Source organism: Tiliqua scincoides, chromosome 13 (genome assembly GCF_035046505.1).
Source record: "Tiliqua scincoides isolate rTilSci1 chromosome 13, rTilSci1.hap2, whole genome shotgun sequence".
Taxonomy (NCBI): domain Eukaryota; kingdom Metazoa; phylum Chordata; class Lepidosauria; order Squamata; family Scincidae; genus Tiliqua; species Tiliqua scincoides.
Genome location: NC_089833.1, coordinates 6,101,568 through 6,122,993, shown reverse-complemented (window position 1 = coordinate 6,122,993; position 21,426 = coordinate 6,101,568). Strand labels below are relative to the sequence as shown.

The following is a 21,426-nucleotide window of genomic DNA, read 5'->3' as shown; positions in this document are numbered from 1 at the left end:
TGAGCTCGCTGCGTGACTCCATGACTGTTTCACATGTCTCTCCCAGGCATCCTCTGGCACAGAAAAGGCGAGCCAACCAAAGGGGTAAATAACCTCCAAGACCAGCCCACCTCCCCCAAAACCATATAGCCAATTTCTAAAACCTTCCAGTGAGTTAATGGCACAAGATACCCTGGCTGGAGCTACCCTCCTAATCAAGAGACCCCATATATGTACTGAAACCATTACCCTGCACTTGCCTGATCTCATCTGATCTCAGAAGCTAAGCAGGGTCAGGCCTGGTTAGTACTTGGATGGGAGACCAACTGGGAATACCGGATGTTGTAGGCTTATACCATAGTCTTTCGAGACTGAAGGTTGCCAACCATATGTACTGGACTAGAAAGAGTGGGCCATCAGGCATAGCACCACCCATAACCAGTACACCACCAGCCTCCCATTCCCGGCAACGTCCAGTAGAGCAGAAGTTCCCACCTGGGGCATGGAACAATTAAGGGCCAGAGACCCTCCTTACCTACGAAGGTGACATTCTTGTAATTGTCCATCATGACAGCCTCGTAAAGACGCTTTTGCCGTCCATCGAGCAGAGCCCACTCCGCGCTGCTGAAATACACAGCGACCTCCGCAAAGGAAATGGGCTCTGAAAGAAAAGACAGAGGTTGTTTTTTTTTTAACAGATCAGCCCGCCTATGTCCTATCTGCCTATGCCCTATAGCAGAACGAAAGCCATGCGGGTAAGTGATGGACAGTGTAGATGGTCCTTCCATGGCTGCAAACTGGCAGTCATCCCTGTGTGACAGGAGGTGAGGCCCAAGCTGACCTCCACTCATCCCCTTTTCCTGGCCTGGATGAACACCAGCCATGTCTGCTCAAGGGTGGGCTGGTCTGGTTGGCACTGGAACCACTTCTCCACCAGTGGTCAGCAGAGCCAGCAGGAGAACCGTAGAAGGATGCAACCTTGACTACACCCTTCATATTGGCAGGAGGTCTGGGGCAGGAGGTCTGGTCTAGAGGGTTGAGCCTCCATTTGCCTGAAGATAACATCCGAAGGTCGCCAGTTCGAGGCCACCGGCACCGTGAATTGGCGAGACCTTGAAGTAGCTGACAAGGCCAGCTGAGTTATTCCACCTGCTCTTGGAAAGAGAAGGAGTTGCTTGTCAGCCTGCGTGGGAGGAATCTGGAGGCCAGAAAGTGATAACAGACAGTAAAAGATCAGTCGGAAATGTAGCGGTTCTTGAAAGATAGAACCTTTCTTCAATTGTAAAAATCCCGACGGGGATTTAGAATAGCCTGCCCATGTAAACCGCCTTGAATTAAAGTCTGAGGAGAAATCTGACGACCAAGAAAGGCGGTACAGTGATGCCTCGCAAGACGAATGCCTCGCACAACGAAAAACTCGCAAGACGAAAGCGTTTTGTGATTTTTTTTGGTGACCTGCAAGACGAATTTTTCTATGGCCGTGCTTTGCAAGACAAATTTTTTTGCATTTTTTTTTGGTTTTGGTTTGTTTTAAATCACACAGCCGTTAATACCCAGGATGCATTGAAGTTTTGTGCTTGAAATTTTTGAAATCCTCTGTACAGTATGTATGCCTTTAAAGAGCACTTAATAAACACTTTGTAAACCAAATTTGACTTTGTTCTGACTTTTTTTGCCCATAGGAACGCATTAATTAAATTTCAATGCATTCCTATGGGAAACCGCGCTTCGCAAGACGAAATTTTCGCAATCCGAAACGACTCGCAGAACGAATTAATTTCGTCTTGCAAGGCATCACTGTATATAAATGCCTGTATTATTATTATTATATTATATATTGGACTTTGAATTCCTTTCTGCCCATTCTGGTGATGGATCTAAAGGAGATTAAGAACATAAGAACATAAGAACAGCCCCACTGGATCAGGCCATAGGCCCATCTAGTCCAGCTTCCTGTATCTCACAGCGGCCCACCAAATGCCCCAGGGAGCACACCAGATAACAAGAGACGTGCAAGGCCTCCTGGGAATTGTAGTTAAGAACATAAGAACAGCCCCACTGGATCAGGCCATAGGCCCATCTAGTCCAGCTTCCTGTATCTCACAGCGGCCCACCAAATGCCCCAGGGAGCACACCAGACAACAAGAGACCTGCAAGGCCTCCTGGGAATTGTAGTTAAGAACATAAGAACAGCCCCACTGGATCAGGCCACAGGCCCATCTAGTCCAGCTTCCTGTATCTCACAGCGGCCCACCAAATGCCCCAGGGAGCACACCAGACAACAAGAGACCTGCAAGGCCTCCTGGGAATTGTAGTTAAGAACATAAGAACAGCCCCACTGGATCAGGCCACAGGCCCATCTAGTCCAGCTTCCTGTATCTCACAGCGGCCCACCAAATGCCCCAGGGAGCACACCAGACAACAAGAGACCTGCAAGGCCTCCTGGGAATTGTAGTTAAGATCATAAGAACAGCCCCACTGGATCAGGCCATAGGCCCATCTAGTCCAGCTTCCTGTCTCTCACAGCGGCCCACCAAATGCCCCAGGGAGCACACCAGATAACAAGAGACCTCATCCTGGTGCCCTCCCCTACATCTGGCATTCTGACTTAACCCATTCCTAAAATCAGGAGGTTGCGCATACTCATCATGGCTTGTACCCCATAATGGATTTTTCCTCCAGAAACTCGTCCAATCCCCTTTTAAAGGCGTCTAGGCTAGACGCCAGCACCAGATTGGACAGATTCACGGGGGAATCTATCCCCGGCTGTCAGTCAGAAAGGCTACATGCTGTCTACAGAAGTCTTGGCTGGGACAGGTGGCACAAGACTGGCTTTCTGTGCTGCTGGGCCAGAGCAACGACCATAACATATCTGCCTAACAAGCAGGGGTGATTTAATAGGAGAGGCCAGGTTGGGGGTGGCTGCATTCTTCAGTGGGTAGGATATAATATCAGGATCCCCTGAGTGCACCATTCCAAGCCAGAGTCTGGGGGGGAAAATGCCTCATAGGGGCACAGTCCAGTGGATCCTTTCTTTCTGGAGTTTTGCTAGACCAAAGGAGCTCGTTTGCTATCCTCCTCTACAACGCAGGCTCTGGAGCCCTGCTGGAGCACTCCAACCCCAGCTTCCTGTCCCTGTGTGGAGGTGCAAAGAGTAGGATCAGGTGCTCACTGCCAGCAGCAAGGCTGCCCTGGGCTTCTTGGTGAGTCTGTGCATAGAACTGCCCATAGAAATCAAGGGAGAAATCCAGGATTATATAGTGCAGGAGTGCCCAAACCCCGACCCTGGGGCCACATGCGGCCCTCGAGGCCTCTCAATGCGGCCCTCAGGGAGCCCCCAGTCTCCAATGAGCCTCTGGCCCTCTGGAGATTTGTTGGAACCAGCACTGGCCCAACGCAACTGCTCTCAGTGCGAGGGCAACTGTTTGACCTCTCGCGTGAGCTGTGGGATAAGGGCTTCCTCCACTGCTTGCTGTTTCACGTCTGTGATGCAGTAGTGGCAGCAAAGGAAAGGCCAGCCTTGCTTTGTGCAAGGCCTTTTATAGGCCTTGAGGTATTGCAAGACTTTCATTCATTCATGTAAGTTGATCTTTAATGTATTCATTTATGTAAATTTATTCAAATTTTAAATGTAAATTAATTCTTTCCCCCCCCGGCCCCCGACACAGTGTCAGAGAGACGATGTGGCCCTCCTGCCAAAAACTTTGGACACCCCTGATATAGTGGTTGGACAAGACCTCTGCAAACACAGGTCAATGTTCATTCCTTAACCCAGCTCTTATTTTGAGTAGGAACCAACCGGGACATCCCTTGAAGTCGTACACAAGGACAAGTCTCCAGTGAAGCTACACCCAGAACTTCCCTCTTTCGGAGCTCTTTCCTCCTCAAGGAAAGATCATTTCATCACTGCTCTCTATGCATCAGACAAGTGGAAGAGCCACAGGAGAAGGAAGAAAATCTTCCTCCGCTCTTCTCCCACCTGAGCTCGCAGTGCCTTTTATGCAGGGATACTGGTGATGTTTCGCTCTTAGGCACCTCCTGGCACTTTAAAGAAGAACCCAAACAGAGGAGTTGCTGCCCTCCAGCACCAGACCACCTCCTCCAAAGGGCAGCTATAGGATAAGGTGTCCAAAGTCTTCCAGCCACCTAGTAGCACACGGTTCCTAGGTCCTCATCAAGAGACACCCCTCCCCCCATCTGTGTTGGGCTGGAAAGGGAGGATGTGGGGCCATCACGCGTAGCACCCACCACCCATGTCCAGGACATCCAGTCTCACCAGCAACTCCCCATGGTGACGGGCAATGGAGGCAGAGGTTCCCACCTAGGGTACCCACCTATTAAGGGCCAGAGGACCTTCCCTTACCTGCACAGGTGCCACTCTCAGACTTGTCCATCGTCACTGACTCGTACAGTGTTGGCTCAGGTGCTGATCAAGCAGAATCCACCCTACACTTCTGAAACACACAGCTCCCTCCTTGAACGAAACAGTCTCTGGGAAAAAAAGGGAGAGATCCTTGGTTAAGCTCTCAGCCCAGGCGGTGAGAGGTGTCCAAGTGGAGCAAGCCAGGAGGATCTGCGGGTCTCGGGCAGGGTACCAGGAGTCTCCTCTTGGGGAAGAGGTGGGGAATGTTGAGAGTCTCCTTTGTGTGGCCACCCAGCAGTCGCCCCAGGGGCAGGAGCCCCCCTGAGCCAGGAGGAGAGGCCTAAGCTGCCCCCTGTTTCTCCCTCCCCCCAATTACTTGCCAGCCCAGCTGGAGCCCTTGCATTGCAAGAAGCAATCCATTGAGCTCTTCCTGCAATCCAAAGCCTGTGCAGCCCCAGAGCCTGAACTCCCTTCCCTCCTCGTGGAGCCTCCTGTGGTCTGCAGACACCTGCCCCCAGCCTCTCTGGGTCTCAGCCCTTTTGCTCCCCCCCACCCCATTTCCAACCTCCCAACAAGGCATCCCTCCCCATTTGCAGGGTGCAGCAAAGCCTGCTGGGAAATGTAGTCCCCCATCCCAGCCATCCCATTACACAGCATTAACCAACAGATCCCTGCCATTCACTGTTCCCTTCTCATGTCTCAGTCTCTCCTGCTGCACAAACTGCCTCCCCCTTATCTGAGACTAAGAGCCCAATTCTTTGCTTGCCTACTCACAAGTAAGTGCCATTATAGTCAATGGTTCTTACTCCCAGGTAAGTGTGGATAGGATTGCAGCCTAAACATAAGAACATAAGAACAGCCCCACTGGATCAGACCATAGGCCCATCTAGTTCAGCTTCCTGTATCTCACAGCGGCCCACCAAATGCCCCAGGGAGCACACCAGATAACAAGAGGCCTGCATCCTGGTGCCCTCCCTTGCATCTGGCATTCTGACATAGCCCATTTCTAAAATCAGGAGGTTGCACATGCGCATCATGGCTTGTAACCCATAATGGATTTTTCCTCCAGAAACTTGTCCAATCCCCTTTTAAAGGCGTCCAGGCCAGACGCCATCACCACATCCTGTGGCAAGGAGTTCCACAGACCAACCACACACTGAGTAAAGTTCCAATGCACTGTTTTCTTGCGCCGGCAAGGGCATCTCCAAGTTTGCTGCCTTGTATACTGCAGCAACTGTTACCCTGCAGATGCCTGATCTCGTCTGATCTTGGAAGCTAAGCAGGGTCAGGCCTGGTTAGTACTTGGATGGGAGACCACCTGGGAATACCGGGTGCTGTAGGCTTATACCATAGTCTTTCGAGACTGAAGGTTGCCAACCAACCTCAAGTGGTACTCAATCAGACCAGGACTCCTGCTCACCTCCAGCCACCCTCCCTCGTGCATCCTCCAATGGGCACCCCACTACAGTGCCTTCCATTAATTCAACCATCAGAAGCACACCATGGGTCACATGAAGGCCACTGCTCCAGGACTTTGGGGCCACACACACCTGGCAGCCGCGGAGCAGTCCTCCCCCCCCCCCCGATTAAGTACTTGCACAGAGAAGAGCAGCTGCACGGTAAGTGCATTGACGTTGGAAAACTGGGTAGGATTGGGCCTGCGCAACCTTGGGACAACTCAACCTCTGCACAACCTGGGCTGGTGGCGCAGAGCAGGTCTAAAGAGGGGCGGCTTCCCAAAAGTCTGCAGTCTGTGCAACCACAGATGGGACACATCACATCGGAGTGTTGGGAGAGTTAGGACAGACAAAAGAAAATATTTCTTTACTCAGCGTGTGTTTGGTCTGTGGAACTCCTTGCCACAGGATGAGGTGATGGTGACTGGCCTGGACGCCTTTAAAAGGGGATTGGACAGGTTTCTGGAGGAAAAATCCATTACGGGTTACAAGCCATGATGTGTATGTGCAACCTCATGATTAAGAAAGTACCATGATTGGATTGAATCCCAGCCCTCTTGCACAGGCTTTAAAAGGTTGCTGTGACCGCCCTTTGTAAGGCTTCGTGATTGGGGTGATTTGTAAGCACACCATTGGGGTGCTGATCCACAGGTTGAAGAACACTGTAGACCCTATTGAGTTATCTTCCTGGCTTTGTGGACATCCAGTAAACCAATCTTAATCTCTCCACAGTTCTGCACTCGAGTCTTGACAATTTGCCGTTTGTGAAAGGTACACAACTCTGTGTTCAAACGCCACCCAGAAAAGAAAAGTTTTTTTAAAAATTCACAGCCACAGCCAAGTATCTCTTTATTTCAGTGTAACTTACACGTTTTGAATTTTTCTGCAAATACAGTAGTGGAAAAACCAAAGAACTTTTTTTGTCTAACAGGGGCAACTTTGCCTTAAGGGGACGGCTGGAGCTCTTCCGCTCCCTTCTAACTGAAGAATTAGAACCATCTGCAATCATTCCCTGGCTCAAGGCTGGAGAAGAGACATTCCCACTCACAGCCAGGGAGGTGCGCCTTTATGGACAGAGCTTTATGGACAGATCCCACCTTTATGGTGGGACAGAGGTGGAACTTTATTGACAGAGCACCCCCCTGTTCCTGCTCCAGCTTTGAAAGGGAAGTGGATATAAGAAAGAAGATCTGGAGCATCAGAGATGCTTCTCTGTGCTTCGTCTTCCTCTGCTACCCTTTCCAAAGTTTTCACAATCCTTTAGCAGGCTCAGGAGGGGAGTCTCATCCAGTGTGGATGAGCTCCAGCCCTCCTGGCCTAGAAGATCAGGTACCCTCAGACTGGGTACAAGGTCTGATCTCTACCCATAAAGGGATTGCAGCAATTCTCTTAGTAAGGAAGAGCTCCAAATCCTGGACGGAGAAACTCACCCCTTGGCTTAAAGCATATGCTCCAGTGAAGCTGAAAAGGGGCTTGTTTTCAAGTATAGCGCGTGGGGTGGGGGCTCCCCGTTTAGAGAACAACAAAGATCTCTGCTCCAAGAGGTCATAGCAAGAGGATTAGGGTTCGACGTGGCCTTCCAACAACAAATCACACTAGCTGACTTAGGCTAGGATGATAAACAGTGTCCCCATGACCTCCTCTTGTGGAATTGTCTGCCTCTTCACACACACCCCATTCGAAACCGTCCTCTCACATGTTGCTTATATGATGGTTGGGGAGGTGGTGGTCCTGATTATTATGGGGAAGACACAGTGCAAGTGGAACTCTGCCAGTAAACCCCTCGACCCTGGGATTTCAAGCATGAGATCAAATGGTCCCTTTTGTGACACTGGAGAACGAGGCAGGCGGGCTATTTTTTTGATGTCTTAGAAATGGGTACTGGGGATGCCGCTGAGAAACAGGCTCTTTGGCTCCTGCCATGCAGAGGGGAGAGAACCCAATAAGTACTGAGGAAGGCTCACTCATTCTCTCTAGCAGAAAATGCAGGGAGGAGGAGGAGGAGGAGAGTGAACTGTACCCACAAGCCAAGCCAAGTGCCAACTGCCAGCCTGTTTTCTGTGAGCCGGAAAGTGTTCTGCTGCTGTGCACATGTAGGGCTTTTCCTTGTCACTGCTCATCCTAGGCGAGCAGGATTCCCAGAAGAGCCCTGCGCATATACAGCATTGCGCATGCGCAGCCCCTGTTGTGCTGGCACTAAAGAGGCAACTGCCCAGGGACGTGGCCAGCCAGAAGGACTGGTGTTGGAAGGGCATGGCGTGTAGATGCGCAGTTCCACTTCCCGCATGGATATGCGCACATGGAAACGTGTTGGCCGTAAAAAAACCCGCCCATGCGCTTTGCTTGGAAAAGAGATCCTTTGCAGGGTCAAACTTGGAGGAAGCCAAAGAGGTAATTCCAAGCTGAACAAAACCATTTGCGTCTCCATGAACCAGCCCAAAGTCACGCGGCCGATCCTGCAAGATGTTAGGCAAGAATCGGCCTGCTCGGTTCTGATCCGTGAAGCCAAGTCCGCCGGCTAGTTGAAGAGTAACCCTTCACACAACTGCTTTGTCTGCTCGGGCGAGGCGACGCTGTGGCCGATGGTTCTGGGGTCCGTGTAAATCTCGTAGTCGTTCCCACCCTACAAACGAGGGAGGCGGGAGAAAGAGAAATGCTCAGAAAGAGAAATGGCGCACCAGATCTGGGCTCTCAGGTGAGAGCGACAAACTCTCACTCAGACAGACGAGCATTAGATTGCTAGAGGAAAAAAAATATAGGGAGTCATTAAGAACATAAGAACAGCCCCACTAGATCAGGCCATAGGCCCATCTAGTCCAGCTTCCTGTATCTCACAGCGGCCCACCAAATGCCCCAGGGAGCACCCAAGACAACAAGAGACCTCATCCTGGTGCCCTCCCTTGCATCTGGCATTCTGACATAGCCCATTTCTAAAATCAGGAGGTTGCACATACACATCATGGCTTGTAACCCGTAATGGATTTTTCCTCCAGAAACTTGTCCAATCCCCTTTTAAAGGCATCCAGGCTAGATGCCATCACCACATCCTGCAGCAAGGAGTTCCACAGACCAACCACACGCTGAGTAAAGAAATATTTTCTTCTGTCTGTTCTAACTCTCCCAACACTCAATTTTAGTGGATGTCCCCTGGTTCTGGTGTTATGTGAGAGTGTAAAGAGCATCTCTCTATCCACTCTGTCCAGCCCCTGCATAATTTTGTATGTCTCAATCATGTCCGCCCCTCAGGCGTCTCTTTTCTAGGCTGAAGAGGCCCAAACGCCGTAGCCTTTCCTCATAAGGAAGGTGCCCCATTCTGGCGCAGGACAAAAAAATCCATGAGCCACATGCTAGTCAGGCCTTCATGAGGGTCCACCAAAAAGACAGCTGGCTTTTAAGGTCACCAGAACTCTTGGTCGGGCTGGATGTCACTTACTGGCATGGTCTTATCTCCAAAGAAATGGATGGTTCTGAAGCCATCCTTGCCAACGATGTCTAAGCAGTAGCGCTTGTCCCAGCCATCCGGGAACACATCAAAACTTATCTGGCCCCCTAGAAGTAGGTTTAAAAAAAAATGACGCGGGGTTAGGATGGTGGCCAGGAAGAGAGGAGGACTGAGAAAATGCTTGCCAAGAGGGCACAAACTTTGTCAGAATGAAGGTAAATGGATTTAAGTTGGCACACAACTTGTGTTACAATTTTGGGGGAAAAAAAATTGGAACGCACACATAGGAAAACGCCGAATACAGGTGTCCCCCGGTATCTGAGGGGGATATGGTCTTCCCCCCATCCTGTGGCTACCAGAAGCTGCAGATAAAATGAAACCCCATCTCCACATGCACTCTCCATGCCCATTACTTTTGTTTATTTTCATTAGTCACATGAAACGTTTCGTGCTTTAACCCAGCGGTTCTCACACATTTAGCACTGGGACCCACTTTTTAGAATGAGAATCTGTCAGGACCCACCGGAAGTGACGTCATGACCGGAAGTGACATCATCAAGCAGGAACATTTTTCACAACCCTAGGCTGCAATCCTACCCACGCTTTCCCAGGAGTACGTCCCATTGACTGTCGTTGTTAAAAACATATGCAGAGTAGCCTGTTAAAAGTACAGATCTGTAACGTTTTCCCCATTGCCACGGTAGCATCAGGTCTAATATATTAAAAATTAAATTTTGAAATGAGTGGGGACCCACCTGAATTCCCGACTCACAGTTTGAGAAGCGCTGCTTTAAGCAAACAAGCAGGCAGGCAGACACTAGAGCGGACAGTGAATGTGAACGGGAAGCAGGAAGGCTCCCTTCTAGCCTGCCTACTTGTCTGTCAAAACCCATTTCTGCCCAGCCCACAGGTGTACACATTTGATCCCCATTGCGTATATGCAACATTGAGCTTAAAGCCATTTCTGCAAGTCAGTTGAATCAGCGACACCCCAGCGATTTGGCACCAATGAAGAGATTGCTTTGAATTACAGTCTCAGCTGTGTTGTTTACCAAATAAATAAATAAAAGGGATACCAATGGAAAAAGTGAGGCCTTTCCCAGCAAAGTCTCTCTGCAAATCAGCCACAAACTTCTCTCTTATATGCTCCTTCTGTGCAGAACAAAAACAAAGAGATGCAGACACGATCCGTCAGCTCGGGGACTAGCATGCATGAACAAAGCATTTCATAAGAGCATCAGAACAGCCCCACTGGATCAGGCCATAGGACCATCTAGTCCAGCTTCCTGTATCTCACAGCGGCCCACCAAATGCCCAGGGAGCACACCAGAGAACAAGAAACCTGCAAGGCTTCCTGGGAATTGTAGTTAAGAACATAAGAACAGCCCCACTGGATCAGGCCATAGGCCCATCTAGTCCAGCTTCCTGTATCTCACAGCAGCCCACCAAATGCCCCAGGGAGCACACCAGACAACAAGAGACCTGCAAGGCTTCCTGGGAATTGTAGTTAAGAACATAAGAACAGCCCCACTGGATCAGGCCATAGGCCCATCTAGTCCAGCTTCCTGTATCTCACAGCGGCCCACCAAATGCCCCAGGGAGCACAGCAGACAACAAGAAGACCTGCAAGGCTTCCTGGGAATTGTAGTTAAGAACATAAGAACAGCCCCACTGGATCAGGCCATAGGCCCATCTAGTCCAGCTTCCTGTATCTCACAGCGGCCCACCAGACGCCTTGGGGAGCACACCCAATACCGTGGTACTCCTAAGAGCTTGTAGGGGATTTGGCCATTGGGGAACCCTGAAGTCACACCAACTAGAGCTGGGCTGCAGAGGATACCAGGGCATACCCGCAATTCCCAAAACCTGTGGAGTCTCACTGTTACCTGCCTGAATAGTGCACCTGCTCGAGAACACTGCCATACAAACTACCCCAGAACAAGCTGGGGATTGGTGGAGCTACACCGTGCACTAGTGTGCCCCATGTACTCCATACCACATTGCCTCCACAGGCTGTAAGCAACACTGTTGACTGTGCCCAATTCACGTACGGCTCTCTTGGGTTCCGTACAGATGTTCTGGTTCCGTTCCAGAGGTCTGTCTGGAAGTTGGCACAGATGTAGGTTGGAAGAGGGCTATCATTCCTGTGCAGGCACGGCTGTCCGTAAGGCGGGACGTCCGTTAAGTTGAGGACTACCGGTATCCACAACTTCTTTGCCCTCGATGTACACAGCCATGTGTAAGTCATGTGTAGTAGGTATGTGTAAGCTCTTGGTCTTAGAGGCAAGCTGCCTCTGTTTGCCAGATGCAGGGGAGGGCACCAGGACGCAGGTTATCTTTATCAGGACCAGGTGCCCGTTATCGTATGCGCTCTCTGGGGCATTTGGTGGGCCGCTGTGAGATACAGGCAGCTGGACTAGATGGGCCTATGGCCTGATCCAGTGGGGCTGTTCTTAGGTTCTTAACTACAATTCCCAGGAAGCCTTGCAGGTCTCTTGTTATCTGGTGTGCTCCCTGGGGCATTTGGTGGGCCGCTGTGAGATACAGGAAGCTGGACTAGATGGGCCCTTGGCCTGATCCAGCAGGGCTCTTCTTATGTTCTTATGTCATTGAAAGTAAACACGCTTTAGTAAAGTGAATTAAGTACAGTGGGCCCTCCTTATGTGCAGGCTATCTGTGGATCTGAGCATCTATGGATGCCAAGACTAGCCACAGAGGGCCTTCTGGATGGAAGTGGAAGCGAGTGGAAGTTGCTGGCACGAATCAGAAGTGGCTTCCGACTGTGCCCCCTCTAAGAAGGCTGGGAGGCCACAAGTGACCTCTGGAGGGCCACATGCAGCCTCTACATAAGATCTGTGGGTTTCATTATCCAAGGATTTCGGTATCCATGGGGGGTCCTGGAACAGACCCCCCCCCATGGATACCGAGGGCTCACTGTAAATGCACTTAAGGATCTGCTGCGTGCACGAACGGACACAAGGCAATGTAAAATCAGTGGCTTCAGAATTGCGCTGGTCAATTCGTGCCGTCCTTTGACCTTGCGTCCCTCTATAGCAGGGGTGTCCAAACTTTTTGGCAGAAGGGCCACATCATCTCTCTGACACTGCGTTGGGGGCCGGGAATAAAAAAGAATTAATTTACATTTCAAATTTGAATAAATTTACATATATTTACATAAATGAATATATTAGAGATGGAACTTGTATGAATGAATGAAGGTCTTGCAATAGCTCAAGGCTTATAAAAGTCCTTACACAAAGCAAGACCAGCCTTTCCTTCACTGCTGCTGCAGCATCACAGTCATGAAACAGCAAGCAGTGGAGGGATCCCTCATTCACAGTTCATGCGAGAGGTCAAACTGTCGCCTTTACACTGAGAACAGTTGCACTGGGCCAGCAGGGGCTCCAGTAAGACTCCGGAGGACCAGATTCTCATTGGAAACTGGGGGCTAATCGCGGGCCAGATGGGGAGTCCTCGAGGGCCGCAAGTGGCCCCCGGGCAGGGGTTTGGGCACCCCTGCTCTATAGCAAGCGTGAACTGACTCCATCTAAGCGACGTCCACATTGTGATGGCGTGTGATGAACCTGTGACGGCTCATTCCAACGTAACAAAAGAGCTGCTTGATGCGCTGAATTAACCCACACGAAACAGATTTTCATTCCACTTATGGGGCGTTCTTGAAACCTCCACACCAAAGAGGCTCAGCCCAAACACTGCAACCTGTTCTCAGGCAGGTTCACCTGCCTCCCCCCCCGCCCCCACAAGAGCTTAGACACTCACCTTATCGAGCTCGTAGAACTCAATCCTCTCCTGCTGGCTGCAGCTTCGGCCGATGGGAGACACATTCAGCATCCCATTTCGAAATTCAATAAACGTGCCCCTAGAAGACAACAGAGGGACTGCTGGACAAAGCTGGTAATAAAGATGTTGGTTCTGGGATGCTGCAGCTGCATTTACAATGCAACCACTATGAAAAGAATCTACAATGGACCCTACAATTTCACTATCTGTGGGTGCCAAACCCACAGCTGGGGGACCTCAGAGGATCTCCAGAAGGCACTTCCTCTGGGAGGTCTTCTGAGGTCCTCCTGTGGATTTAATTACCTATGGAATTTTGTATCTGCGGGGGTCCTGGAATGAATACCCTGTGAATATTGAGGGCCCACCATACTAGCCAGAGACAAAGGACCTGGAATGACCTTGGGGCTCCTGCAAATCCCTTCCTTTCTCCTTTGCGCAACAGAGGAGATGGAAGGCTATGTTCAATATTGAACTAAGCAGTTTGCCATTACCTTGAAACTGGAAAAAAAAATTGCTTAAAAGTGAATGCTTTTTGTCACCATGTGTGTGGATGAAGGTGGCGGAGAATGCACAAATTCATCATCTGAAAACATTGTTGTCTGAATGGGGCCAGACTAGTCAGTTAGTTGGCAACCTTCAGTCTCGAAAGACTATGGTATTGCGCTCTGAATGGGGCCAGACTGATGTTCCAATAAGCCAATCCTGCCTTAGTGTAGTTAAAATAAATTGGGACAGTTGGAACTGTGACTACATTACAAACAAAACTAGACTTGAACTGATTTAAGCTGTGATGTTCAGTGAAATTACTAGGGGTTAAGGCTGCAATCCTAGACACACTTTCCTGGGAGTAAGCACCGTGAAACACAACTTCCTTCTGAGTAGACATGCATAGGCTTGTGCTATAAGCCACATATAACTCAGTAAAAAATAAATTACCATGGAAGAAGCATACTTAGGATTACACAATAAAAAGAAACAAAACATGAATGCCCAGTCCAAACACCAAGTTAGTGTTAACTAGTAGAACCCTCTTTTCTAGCCGGGTCTTTCAGCCCTCTACATATTGCTCTGTTAAGGGGGAATCTCTCCACCCCATGTATTAAGAACATAAGAACATAAGAACAGCCCCACTGGATCAGGCCATAGGCCCATCTAGTCCAGCTTCCTGTATCTCACAGCGGCCCACCAAATGCCCCAGGGAGCACACCAGATAACAAGAGACCTGCAAGGCTTCCTGGGAATTGTAGTTAAGAACATAAGAACAGCCCCACTGGATCAGGCCATAGGCCCATCTAGTCCAGCTTCCTGTATCTCACAGCGGCCCACCAAATGCCCCAGGGAGCACACCAGATAACAAGAGACCTCATCCTGGTGCCCTCCCCTACATCTGGCATTCTGACTTAACCCATTCCTAAAATCAGGAGGTTGCGCATACACATCATGGCTTGTACCCCATAATGGATTTTTCCTCCAGAAACTCGTCCAATCCCCTTTTAAAGGCGTCTAGGCTAGACGCCAGCACCACATCCTGTGGCAAGGAGTTCCACAGACCGACCACACGCTGAGTAAAGAAATATTTTCTTTTGTCTGTCCTAACCCGCCCAACACTCAATTTTAGTGGATGTCCCCTGGTTCTGGTATTATGTGAGAGTGTAAAGAGCATCTCCCTATCCACTCTGTCCATCCCCTGCATAATTTTGTATGTCTCAATCATGTATCAAGGAGGCAGGCTACACATGCTGTGGAATAAAGTGGCTGAGTGAATTAGGGTTGGTCTTGGGGTGTACCACTTCAGGGAACATGTGCCGGAATGCTTCTTTAAAAGGTTGCTAAATCAACTCCCCGCATGAAGAAATCTAGTACCACAGGGAAGCTTTTGCACAGCTTGATGTGTGAGCTATAGGGAGCATTTTTCTGTGGGAGGAGTAAAATTTTTAACACCTTTTCCTTGTGCAACGCATATGTCCAATTTAATCCGAAGTGGCGCCATCCACAATGCTGCCAGCTCCATTCTGCAAGGTGCCCAGAACATCGTTAGCACCTACCTCTTCCTTGGCAGTTTAATTTTGGCAATGTAACTCAGGCAATAGTTGATCAAGTCTTGTAGCAGGTCCTCACCCAGATGACCTTGAATGCTCTGCAGACATTTAAACAAAGAGTTTAAATCTCTCCCATCAATCTCTCCCCCCCCCCCCAATAAAAAAGATACTTTTATTAATTAAAAGTATTACATATTGTCCTTTGGCTGATAAGAGCCACTTGCAAGGTAAGAAGGTCAGAAAACAAATACTTATACAGGCCAACACATATTTTGCTGTCTTAAAAGTTAGCCCCATTCCTGGGTAATTTTGGGGTGCCGATTCCAAAAAGAGCCCCAGTTTTGCCCTATCACATCTAGCTTCAGAGATACAGCATAGCCTCACTTGTGAATGGGTCAAGCAACTTCCTGGTGAAGAAGCATACATCGTGCTTGACCCATTCACCAAACAAGGTGATCCAGTATCTAGAGGTGGCCGGGCAAAACTAATGCCATTTTTGGAACCAGCACCCCAAATGCATACCAAACCACCATAAATTTTGGAAAGAAAATTTTTTTCTGACCCTCAATTTTGCAGGCTTTTTAAATTTATGTAATGAAAGTTAAAAACCATAAAAATACACGTCAGATTGAAACCAGTTAAAATGGGAGACTGGAAGATCTGGGTAACTCATGGCAATAGAAAAACATCAGAACTTGCACCCTGTTGGCCTCCCAGGAAGGGCATTCGATGTGCAGGGGACCATAGCTGAAAAGATAGTTTCTTTGGGCATCACTCGTCTAACTTCAGAAGAGTGGAGGAGGGCCTCTAAAGACTTGGAGGAGCTTGTCTTATGGAGCAGTGACTACACAGCCACTGAGATATACTGACTCCCAACTGGGGGGGTCAATACAGGGACTGATCACAAACAATAATTGCAGTCAGCCCTCTTCTGGTTGTTTAGTCTTCTTTTAAAGCTATTTGAACTAGAGGCCACTGCTACTTAGGTCTTGGTGTAGTCTCGACAAAGGAGTCAGCTGCCACCCCTGGAGCCCACAGATGGGGGGGACGGACGAAGGTGCAAGAGAGACTGCAACAGGTCTTCCAAATTATAGCCTCACGCGGAGACCTCCTGACTCCTGCTCACCCACCTGTTTATTCAAGAGCGCTCCATCTTTGTAAGCCACGAGGCCGTTTTCCGGGAAGACGTAGTCAAATTTCTCAAGCACTACAATCGAGAGAAAGACAGGAACAAAAAAAAAGGACCGTTTTAATAGTTACTTCTCAGGTGCTCCGTCAGTTCTGGTTTGAGTTCTGCAATGGGTTTGCTCTCTCCTTCCAGTACAGATGCCCAAACTTTAAAGAGCAGGTTGGCCATCAGTTCAGACATTTCAAAATGATTTCTAAATACTTTCATGCTAAATAGAATTTCAAAGCCTTGCTGGCAATATCATTACGGAAAATGAATAAAAATGATCAGTATTTAGGGAAAAAAAATGTATTATTTTTATGGAGAAATGGCTCGGAAAGATCCCCCCACCTGGTACCCAGGACAGCCTCTACCAGTCAGTGGAGAAAAAAGGTCCAGCTCTGTACAAAGCTTCAGCAATGGACTGCAAGGGGTAGGAGAGAACAGAGGATTTGGGCTGCCTTTCACCATAAGTCTGTCACCTCCCTCCAATCTGCTGCTTAACCCATTTTTTGCCCAGCCCACAGGCATACACCTTTGGTCCCTGTTGCGTATATCCAAATCTGGGTGGAAATGGCTTAAACTGCAATCCTATATCCACTTACCTGGGAGGAAGCCCCATTGAAACACAACACTTCTGAGTAGAAATGCATTGGACTGGTTGCTAGTCTCCCCTACTGTTTGATTACTCCTACTCAAAGTCCCGCACCTCCAAAGAGATAGGAAGTGGGGCTCTCCCGTGTTCTCAGAGTTCAACTCAACAAACCCTTATTAGGCATAGATGTTCTCATGAGTTCTTGATGGATTGGTACAGTACAAGCACTAGTACGTGTGTGCACAGAGGATAGAGGCACTGTGTCAATTTGACCGCAGACAAGGAAGTCAACTGTCCTACTTATCAGAGAAGGCTTTAAACACTGCCTTGTAAATGAGTCATTGCTCAACAAAGGCAACCTGGCTGTTGAGAACCTGGCTCTAACCGTCATCTCCGAGCTGCTCCTGAATCTTTCCGAAGTCCGAGCCGCCGACCACGCCCACTTTCGCCTTCTTCCGCAAGGCTTGCAGGAAATCCGCCATCTCTGGGGTAATCTTCTAGATTGACCGAGAAAAAAAAAGTGGGTGTATTAACAGTTTAAAAGCCGAAAGAGCCCCAAACTACCCAGCCTTTCCTTGCAGGCTGAAGGTTCAACATTTCCCCCCAAACACCCATTCAGCTAGCAGCACAAAGTCACCGATGGAGCAGTCAAGCACCCTTGGATTTAGTTCCAAAAAGAGACACAATCAAACTTGAAAGTCATATCTTCCATATGAAAGTCATATGACCGCCTTGGGTCACCTTGGGGGGATACAAATACTGGAAATTTCAGTATTTCTTCAGTATTTCTTTACTCAGCGTGTGGTTGGTCTGTGGAACTCCTTGCCACAGGATGTGGTGATGGCGTCTGGCCTGGACGCCTTTAAAAGGGGATTGGACACGTTTCTGGAGGAAAAATCCATTACGGGTTACAAGCCATGATGTGTATGTGCAACCTCCTGATTTTAGAAATGGGCTATGTCAGATGCAAGACCACCAGGATGAGGTCTTCTTGTTATCTGCTGTGCTCCCAGGGGCATTTGGTGGGCCGCTGTGAGATACAGGAAGCTGGACTAGATGGGCCTATGGCCTGATCCAGTGGGGCTGTTCTTATGTTCTTATGAAATAAATATATAGTTTTCCAAACATCCTCTCCCCAATATAAACCAAAGGAGAGTCTTCCTCTCAGGCTCAGCCAAAGAACCCCCGCACTCCCCACATTAGAACTAAGCCTGAGAATGAGCAAGAAAACAGTGACTCTGAGCATGTGCAGAGAACATCATCTTATCAACTCAAAGTCTTAAATAGCAACCGCTTCTAGCCAAGCAGAATTTTCAGGATTTTAAAGGGTGGGAAATGGAAACAAAAGTGTTTATAGCGCTTATAAAACAAAAGCCACGTTAGTTAACAGCATTGGAGACCAATCACCGCTCCTAAAAATCAAGCCACCCATTCCATAAAAATCATGTGACTGATTTTAAACCATTCATTCACTTCCATGTATAACAAACCCAAGGCAGCTATGAAACGATTGCAAGAAAACGTGTGACATCTCCTCAAAAAGAGTGTGTCATTTTCATTAGCACTATGACTCACAAGATATATGAAGCAACAGCAAAAGTTCATAAAAACAGAGTTCTCTTTATATGTGAATTTGATTATATTCAAGGGGCAGAATTGCCACCCATCTCTCATTCTCTCTGACTCTGTTCTCATAATCTGCTAATACTGTGCTGGTGCCACATCAAATACTGTGGCTGGCGCCATGGCCAATGGGCTCGGACAATGGAGAATTGTCAGACACATTTGTGCCCACTTCCAGACTTGCCCCACCATCTTGGGGAGTCCTGTTGAACCTCCATAAGCTTGGTAAGGGTGACAGGTCTCTGGAAGGCTACCTGAGGGCTGCGGCAATCTCAGTGAAGGAGCCAAGAGACGGGCGGAAGAGGAGGATGGGTGAAGCAACCCCTCGCCACTGCTGAACTCTGAGGCCTCATTGTTGGGCCGGCGACCTTCAACAGTCAGTACCGAGAAATTGCCATTGCCACAACCTCAACACTTTGAGGGATATCCAGCATGGAGGTGGAAACATCAGATGTTGGAGATGTTGATGCAAAGAGCCCCACAGACTTCAAGTTAAGATTCAGGTTCATAAAGTTCATAGAGTGTATGGTGAAGAGGGTCCCCTGAAATCCAACCCCATTTTCCCCATAGGATCAATGATTCAGTAGCCACTAGGCTTTGCAGGAACCGAACCCTAGCGCAGCGCTTTTTAACCTTTACCATCTCACAGCACACTGAGAAGGCACTAAAAGGGTCAAGGTGCACCATTTTGACAGTTGACAAAGCACACTGCATTGCTGTCAAGGGCTTATCTCCCCCAATGGCCCTACCAATAAGTAACCCTCCCCCCCAAACTCCTGCGGCATATCTGTGGACCCTTTACGGCACACCAGTGTGCCACAGCGCAGCACACTGGTAGAAAATTGCTGCCCTAGTGGATAACGAGATCTGACTGTATATGAAGGTTTTCATGAACAATAGCAAAAGTCCATAAAATAGCTGCCCGAGCCCTTTGGGATGGACAATTTTTCATTGTCATGGTCATCATGTCATGAATGAATGAATGAATGAATGAATGAACTTTGTGCAGTGCAATGTAAATCATGCAAAATAAAGGAGACAGGAAGCCTCAGCTCTGCCCCTCTTGCTGCAACACTCTTTTCAGCAACCCTAGGGTGCTCCAGAGCTAAAAGGTAAAAAACACTCTGTACATGCCCAGAGGCATTCATTCCCCTAACCCTAGGGTTGCTCCAAAGCTATAAAGGGGAAAACACTGTGCATGCTCAGAAGCACTCTTTTTCCCACCCCTAGGGTTGCTACAAAGTGGAAAACACTCTGTGCATGTCCAGAGGAACTTTTTCCACACACCCTAGGGTTGCTTCCAAGCTATAAAGTGGAAAGCACTCTGCGCATGCCCAGAGGCACTCTTTCTCCCACCCCTAGGGTTGCTCCAAAGCTATAAAGTGGAAAAAAAACCTGTGCATGCCCAGAGGCACTCTTTTCCCCCACCCCTAGGGTTGCTGCAAAGCTATAAAGTAGAAAACACTCTGTGCATGCTCAGAGGCACTCTTTCCACACCCCTACCTGGCGAGGTGCGGTCAAGGTGCCGTCCACGTCGAAGAGGAAGAGCGTCCACCCTCCATCCCCTTCCATGCCTGCCTGATGCACTCTCAGTCGCTTCCCAGCCAGCGATGAGGTGGCTGAACCAGGCGGTTCCTCGTCTGCAGCAGGAAAACCACAACTCCCAGCATGCCACGCAGAGGGGAGGTGTCTGGCAGCCAATGAGCGTTCTCCTGCCTCTATGCAAGCCCCAGGGTATTGTGCAGCATTTAGCACTTCTGGATTCCATTTGCCATGGCGGGGCAGAGACTCACTGTAGGGAACCCACGAACAGGAAAAGTGCCCCCTCCCCATAATACAGAATGGGTCACATAGAGGTAGAAAACAAAAGTCCCTGAGAGGGTCTATAAAACTGAGCATCAGGAGAGTTAGAACAGACAAAAGGAAATCTTTCTTTTCCCAGTGTCTGTGGAACTCCTTGCCACAGGATGTGGTGATGGTGGTGGATAGAGGGATGTTCTTTTCCCTCTTACACAACAGCAGAACCATGGCACAGCCACTAACATTGAGCGTTGGGAGAGTTTGGACAGAAGAAAGAAAATATTTCTTTACCCAGTGTGTCACTGATCTGTGGAATTCCTTGCCACAGGATATGATGATGGTGATGGATAGAGGGATGTTCTTTTCCCTGTCACACAACAGCAGATCCAGGGGACAGCCAATAAAATTGAATGTTGTGAGAGTTAGAACAGACAAAAGGAAATCCTTCTTTACCCAGTGTGTCATTGGTCTGTGGAACTCCTTGCCACAGGATGTGGTGATTGTGGTGGACAGAGAGATGTTCTTTTCCCTCTCATATAACACTAGAACCAGGGGACAGCCAATAAAATTGAATGTTGTGAGAGTTAGAATAGACAAAAGGAAATCCTTCTTTACCCAGTGTGTCATTGGTCTGTGGAACTCCTTGCCACAGGATGTAGTGATGGCACCTAAAGGCCTGGATGCCTTTGAAAGAGGATTGGGCAGATTTTTTCCATACTGAATTTGATGTTGATCTGTCTTGCACCATGTTGGTTCTTTGGATGTGCAGCATCCCTCTGAGATCTTCCTCATCCCCGTAAACTTTGAGATGCCAGGATTTGAACCTGGGATCTCCTCTGTGCAAAGCATGTGCTACACTCTGCCCCCTTTTTCTTCGTCCTTATCCCTGATGATGGACAAGCAACTTGGTGTTATTTCTTTTAAAAAAAAAATGTTAGTGTTATTCTATTTAATTATAATTAATAAAGTTTACATACATTAAACCAGGGTTTGGCAAAAGTTAAACCATGGTCAGCTGAAGGGGGGATAAAAAAAAAAGACTGAAAAGAGAAACCACCTATTTCCAGGTTGGGCGTTACTCTAGCTTTTTCTTATATCTAGGGGAAGTGTAGGACTACAATTCCCAGGATGCAGCGCGCTGCTTATGCATTGCTCCCAT

The 21,426-nt window shown here is 48.7% G+C and overlaps 1 protein-coding gene and 2 pseudogenes across 1 annotated transcript; 2 read left to right on the top strand and 1 right to left on the bottom strand.

Annotated features, from left to right (window-relative positions):
- The first annotated feature begins 213 nt into the window (after positions 1 to 213).
- LOC136633828 (5S ribosomal RNA) lies at positions 214 to 330 on the top strand (annotated as a pseudogene).
- A 5,235-nt stretch (positions 331 to 5,565) lies between these two features.
- LOC136633733 (5S ribosomal RNA) lies at positions 5,566 to 5,685 on the top strand (annotated as a pseudogene).
- A 1,682-nt stretch (positions 5,686 to 7,367) lies between these two features.
- Positions 7,368 to 20,074, bottom strand: PMM2 (phosphomannomutase 2). The gene is made up of 8 exons (XM_066640627.1): positions 19,971 to 20,074; positions 17,230 to 17,341; positions 16,212 to 16,288; positions 15,088 to 15,179; positions 13,022 to 13,121; positions 10,318 to 10,393; positions 9,233 to 9,348; positions 7,368 to 8,422 (listed from the first exon to the last, which is right to left on the bottom strand). Exons 1-8 carry the CDS (start codon positions 20,037 to 20,039, stop codon positions 8,318 to 8,320), a joined length of 747 nt encoding a protein of 248 aa, XP_066496724.1. The 5' UTR covers positions 20,040 to 20,074; the 3' UTR covers positions 7,368 to 8,317.
- Between the last annotated feature and the right edge of the window lie 1,352 nt (positions 20,075 to 21,426).

Bases quoted from the DNA above. Each gene is read 5' to 3' on its own strand.
- PMM2 (XM_066640627.1), bottom strand. From the start codon at position 20,039: ATGGAAGGGGATGGAGGGTGGACGCTCTTCCTCTTCGACGTGGACGGC. The intron at 17,342-19,970 runs GTAGGGGTGTGG...CGGTCAATCTAG, and splicing joins CCTTGACCGCACCTCGCCAG to AAGATTACCCCAGAGATGGC. The intron at 15,180-16,211 runs GTGGGTGAGCAG...AAATGTCTGCAG, and splicing joins GAGCGCTCTTGAATAAACAG to AGCATTCAAGGTCATCTGGG.